Source organism: Rhinopithecus bieti, unplaced genomic scaffold (assembly GCF_001698545.2).
Source record: "Rhinopithecus bieti isolate Rb0 unplaced genomic scaffold, ASM169854v2 scaffold_19459, whole genome shotgun sequence".
NCBI classification, from domain to species: domain Eukaryota; kingdom Metazoa; phylum Chordata; class Mammalia; order Primates; family Cercopithecidae; genus Rhinopithecus; species Rhinopithecus bieti.
Window position 1 is genome coordinate 1,576,888 of NW_016809864.1, and position 5,864 is coordinate 1,582,751.

The window sequence follows — 5,864 nt, forward strand, 5'->3', positions numbered from 1 at the left end:
GAGGGGAAAGGGGAGGGAGAGCAGTAGGACAAATACCTAATGCATGCAGGGCTTAAAACCTAGATGACGGGTTGATGGGTGCAGCAAACCACCAAGGCACATGTATACCTATGTAACAAACCTGCATGTTCAGCACATGTATCCCAGAACTTAAAGTAAAATGAAATAAAAAAAGCAGTGACAGAGCGCCTGCACAGTGGGGGAAAAAACATAAAACTTAGCCAGGTGTGGCCTGTAATCCCAGCTACTCGGGAGGCTGAGGCAGGAGAATCGCTTGAACCCATTAGGCGGAGGTTACAATGAGCTGAGATGGCGCCACTGCCCTCCAGCCTGGGTGACAGAGCGAGAAGTCAAAAATAGCTAAGCATGGTGGTACATGTCATGCTACTCAGGAACCTGAAGCGGGAGGATGGCTTGAGCCTGGGAGAGCAAGGCTACAGTGAGCCATGATTACATCACTAAACCCCAACCTGGGTGACAGAGTGAGATGGTCTCAAAAAAAAAAAAAAAAAAAAATGCACACACCAGACTCTATCAACTCACCCAGCTGAGACCCTCCCCTGACTTCTCACACTAAGAATAATGTCTAAGCTCCTTCCTGCAGAGCTTGGTCCAACCCCGGCATGGTCTGGCCCCTGCCTGGTGCCCCTAGCTCATGTCCCAGCACCTTCAGACTGATGCCAGCTCCTCTGCAACACAAGTTCTAACCCAGGCTCATTCCCTCACGGGGACATGACATCACCCTGCTCCCTTGATACAGCTCATTCTGACAAGTCTTGTGTTTGGATTGTAAGTTGCATGAGGGCAGAGCCTTGTGTGTTCTCTAGTTCTGTTCCCAGAGCCCAGCACAGCCTCTGAACAGACTTTGGTCCCTTAGTAAAAGTTGGTTGAAATGGCCGCTTTGAGGAACATTGAGGTTGGTACTATATTACAGAATCAGCAAGTGAGGCTCAGAGGTTGGTCACAGTTCAAGGTCACACAGTGTGTATGAAAGATGAGCCAGGATTCAAAGTCAAGATGCTCTGAATTGCAAAAGGCACATTCTGAATCCCTCTTCCTGTCTCCTTGGGCTACATACATGTGGATCACATGAATAGAGTATGGACCTGTGCGAATCTTGTGTCTACATATGTACACACCCATGTGGGGATGTACAGGGCAAAAGATTGTTATCCAAGCAGAGTGGACTCTGCAGGTTTCTTGGCATCTCACCCCCATTCATTTCTGCCCCTGTGCAGGCCCCCAAAACACGTAACACCTTTATTAGTGAAATCAAAATGACTCTAAAACGACTACTCAGTGATAGTCTTCCAGGGTACAAGCTTTAATTAGTGTTGCGTAGAAATCACCATAGTAACATGTTCCTGCAAGAAGATTGACTTCATCCTAGCATTCTATGCATGACAGCGTTTCTCACTTGGGTGAAACACGCAGGAACAAGCCAAGGAGTGCAGTCTCGTTAGTTGGATTTCCGTCCTAAGGGATAAGAGTGGGAAAGGAACTTTTAATAGCTGAGCACTTCATGAAGTCACTGACCTCCTATAGGTCTTACAGCTACTCATTTGTGATTGAATGTGGGGCGTAGATAGAGTTTAGAGTACCGTCAGTGTCCATTTGTCATCCATCCATTCATTAGTTCACCATTCCATTCATTTATTCAACATTTCTTTCCCATTCTATCGCATTAGTCTAGATATCTATTCTTCCATCTATCAGTTCATTCAATTACTCTGTATTACTCTATTAAGATAAATTTATCAACATCATGCCTTCATCTGAACTAGCCTTCCTAGCCAATCATTATTTAACCAATCAGATCAACCCATCAAAACTTTTACATCTATTTAACTCTATATCCAACCAATTCATGTCCACCAACCATATTCTTCCAACTAATCATCTACCTAACCAACCAATAACGAGTGAACCAGTGCATTCATCCATTTATTCATCCATCCAGCTAATCACATCCAAACTTCCTATCATTCAACCAATGCATTCTTCCAACTATCCTATTACCTATTTATTATTTACCCACCCAGTCATCCACCCAACCTCTCAACCCAATTCATGCTTCCATCTAGCTAATCTTTCTATCCTCCTAATCAACCCATTGTTTCTCTTCTCCCTCTTCATCCTTGCCTGTGGTTCCTCTGTGACCTGGCTGCAGCCTTCCTCTCACTGCCCCCAAGGTCTACTCTCCATCATCTGTGGGCTCTGTGGCCCTTCCCCACCTCCTTAAAGGATACCTGAGCTCTGCTTCTTGGTTTTGTACACTTGCTGGATCCTCTTGGCCATTTTTTTCTTGTTCAGCTTGCCTTCCAAGTTCTTTCTGTTCTTGGGGCAACTGCTGTGCAGGATGGTGGGCCGCGTGGGAGAGTGGTGGGAGTTCATGGTCTTTTTGTGGCGCTTTGGTGGTGGGCTGGCGTTGGGACTCTGGCTCTGGCAGCCGGATGAGCTGTGGGCTCTGGTTGGGTTCTGGTGACTGGTCGGGCTCTGGCTGGAGCTCCGGCTCCGGCTGCCACGCTGGCTCTGTCTGCAACTCTGGCTGAAGGTCTGGCAGTGGTGGGTGCAGGTGCAGGTGCACGGGCTGCGGCTTTGGGGCCGAGAGTTGCTGTGGAGCTGGGTGTGGGTGATAGGAAGGCTGTGAGTCTTGGTGTCCATAGGAGGCCACGTTTGGAGGGGCAGGGCCTCCTCCTTGTCCTCTCCCAGCAGGCCTAGCTTTACAGAGGCCCTGGCAGCCCCTGCTTATATAGTTGGGGCTGATTATGATGGCACAGGCCACAGAGGTGTGGCAGATGTGGCCCAGCCAAGACAAAGCTCCCTACCCCTTACCCTCACCCCCAGGCTGGGGCAGCCCTCAGGGGTACCCTGGGGGTAGTCCCAGCTGCTGGTTCAGGGTAGGAGCCCTTGGGTCAGATTAAACTGAGTCTGCATCCCAGATCTGCTTTTTGTACATGGTCAGCCCTGGGGATTCGCCTAAACAAGTCCCAGTTTCCCCATCTCTGCAGAATAGAGACAATAATTGTACTGACCTCATTCAGACATTAGAAGAATTATTAATAAAGGAGAGAATTTATATCAAGGAGTTAGTTCAGGCCCAGCCCACAATAAGAGCTCAGTAAACATCACTGACCAGCATCGTCAGGTCTTTTTCTTAACTTCCTGGGCAGCTTGGGTGCCAGGAGTGCAGCCCTGACCTTAGTGATGGCAGCTGAATGGTGGGCAGTTGTTAAGACAGATGATTAGGGCCCAGATGATGGGGAGGTGATGAATTGACCAGTTGGCTTGGTGGATGGATGAAAGATGAGTAACCACATGGTCCAAGGGGTGGTCCTGGGGCTTGCCCGGCAAGCCTACCTCCCCAGTCAGATCTAAAGTCGGGAGATTCAGAGCCAGGTTCAAATCCCAGTTTGCACTGATGTTCAATCTTGGGTAGGCCATTGTGGTTTCTGAGGCTTAGTTGCCTTATGTGACAAAGGGGTGTCTTTGCTTCTTTCCTATTCTTGTGAGCCTAAGATACTTGTCAAGCTACAGGAGGTCCTTGGAAACCCGTCTCTCTCCTTCAGGTTCTGCCTCTTGATTCTCTTCCCGTCCCTGCTAACGAAGCCTCACCATACCATTTGAATCATGCTGTCCCTGCTCAAACATTCCAGCACCTCGAGAAGAAAACCCAGACTTATGTTTGAACACCAGGCCATTTGATCTTCTAGTCTTTGGGTTTCCATTCAGAGCCCTCCACCCGTCCCCGTCTTGGCCGATGTCTTTGAGCTTAGCCCTTGGCCTGTACTTTCCCACTTGTCTCTGCATGGAACTCCCTCTGTCTCTGTCTCCCCTCCCCGAGCAGGTCCCCAGCCGAAGCCAACCTCTCACTCTGCCCATGTGCAACTTTGCCTCTTGCTCTGAGAATTTGCAATCATCCGCTTTTATGGAAATTTTTTCTTTTTCTTTTTTGAGAAAGGGTCTTGCTCTGTTGCCCAGGCTAGAGTGCAGTGGCACTATTACAGGTCACTGCAGCCTCCGCCTCCTGGACCCAAGCAATCCTCCCACTTCAGCCTCCCGAGTAGCTGTGACTACAGGTGCATGCCACTACACCGGTCTAATTTTTTTATTTTTTTGTAGAGGTGGGGGGTCTCACTTTGTTGCTTAGGTGGTTCTTGAACTCATGAGCTCAAGATATCCTCCTGCTTTGGCCTCCCAAGGTGCTGGGACTACAGGCCTGAGCCAGTATGCCCAGCTTTTGCAGTTTATTTCTGAATAAACATGTCTAATTTCTCACAGTGAGAACTGCTTTCATTTACTGAATGCTTTCTACATGGCTGTGCTGTGGGCCTCACCCTCTCTAGGCAGCTTTGCCCTCAGACCTCACAGTGACCCTTTGTAGTGGACTGAATGGCAGCCCCCAGAAATCTATGTCCACGTTGTAACTCCTAGAACCTGTCAGTGTGATATTTGGAAAAGGAATCTTTGCCGATGTAATTAAGCTAAGAATCTTGAGATAAGTATGTTGCCTTAGCATTGGATTTAGGGCCCACCCTAAATCCAATGACAAACGTCCTTATGAGAGACAGAAGAGGCGTCACTCAGGGAGAAGAGGAAACCATGTAAAGATGGAGACAAGCTTGGAGTTCTGTGAGCTAGAGGAGGCAAGGAAGGATTCGCTGCTAAGGCCTCGGGAGGGAGATCGGCCCAGCTGGCACCTCGACTTCAGACTTCCGGCCTCCAGAACTGCAGAGAATACATTTCTGTTGTTTTAGCCACCAAGTTTGTGGCCATTTGGTATGGCAGCCCCAGGAAACTAATGCACCCCGTGAGGCAGGTACAATGATTACGTTTAGCAAAGAGGGAACAGGCTCAGAGAGGTGGAGTAACCAGCCCAGAGTCCCTCGGCTGATCAGGGACAGAGCCAGTCATATTCAGGTCTGGCTGCCTCTCAAGGTCAGTAAGGGATTCTCAGTGATTAGAGGGACACCTGCGACAGGGTTCTCAGGGCCCTGCCTTGGGTGGGCTCAGCAGGTCTGGTTGTGGGGTGTGTGCTAGACCAAGCTGTGAAGACTTTCTGGGTCTCTGGATCCCTCTTCCCATGGCCTGCTGCTCCTCCACTGCCAACGCCCCACTTCCCCACCCTCAAGCACATAGCCTGGAATGGAGATCGTGGCCTGCCATCAACCAACCTCTCCTCCACACACCTTTCCAGTCCTCCCAGGGAGGGCTGACCTCTCCCAGCAGCAGGTGTGCGGCACGTCACATACCTGCCCTCTCACCTATGACCGTGAACTCTCTCCCAGGATGGCAGGGACTGTGTTTTATTAATACCAGGCCCCCTAGTGACTAGTATCATGTGGGGCATACAACAGGGGCTCGGCTCATGTTTCCTGGGCAAATGAATGGGTGGGTGGACCTTCGGGCCTTGGACCAAAGGACAAAGGTGACCAACCGCGTCATTTGTGGGGCTGGGAGTATTGGGGTAACAGGGCCTCCTCTGCCCTAGGCCATTGCAGGGCAGAGCAGTGGCCTCTCCTCAGGGTAGCCCAAGGCCCCTTCCTACCCTCAAACATGGGCCCCAGAGGAACCGAGGCTTCCCTGAAAATCCCCCAGCCCCCAGCCCCACTGCCACGGTACCAACTAGGATGCCCTCAGGGACAGGGCATCAGCTGATGAGGAGAATTAGCTCAAGGTGGCTGGTGCTTGGAGGACTGTGAGGGAATGTGGTGGAGATCACATTTGTCCCTTCTTTGGGGTGGAAGGAGTGAGGGAGGAGCCGGCGGTAGGGTGGGCGGCAGACGCATTCCAAAGCTCCTTGCAGAAAGCGCACCAAGCCCAGAGCGAGAGGATGCGGCCTAGGTTCTGCATCTGTACCCAGT

General features: G+C 50.4%; 1 protein-coding gene across 1 annotated transcript; it reads right to left on the bottom strand.

Moving 5' to 3' along the window:
* Positions 1 to 1,296: 1,296 nt before the first annotated feature.
* TNP2 (transition protein 2) lies at positions 1,297 to 2,739 on the bottom strand. Its single transcript, XM_017890696.1, has 2 exons — positions 2,250 to 2,739; positions 1,297 to 1,476 (listed from the first exon to the last, which is right to left on the bottom strand). The coding sequence occupies exons 1-2, from the start codon at positions 2,662 to 2,664 to the stop codon at positions 1,460 to 1,462; spliced, it is 432 nt and encodes a 143-aa protein (XP_017746185.1). The 5' UTR covers positions 2,665 to 2,739; the 3' UTR covers positions 1,297 to 1,459.
* Positions 2,740 to 5,864: the final 3,125 nt, after the last annotated feature.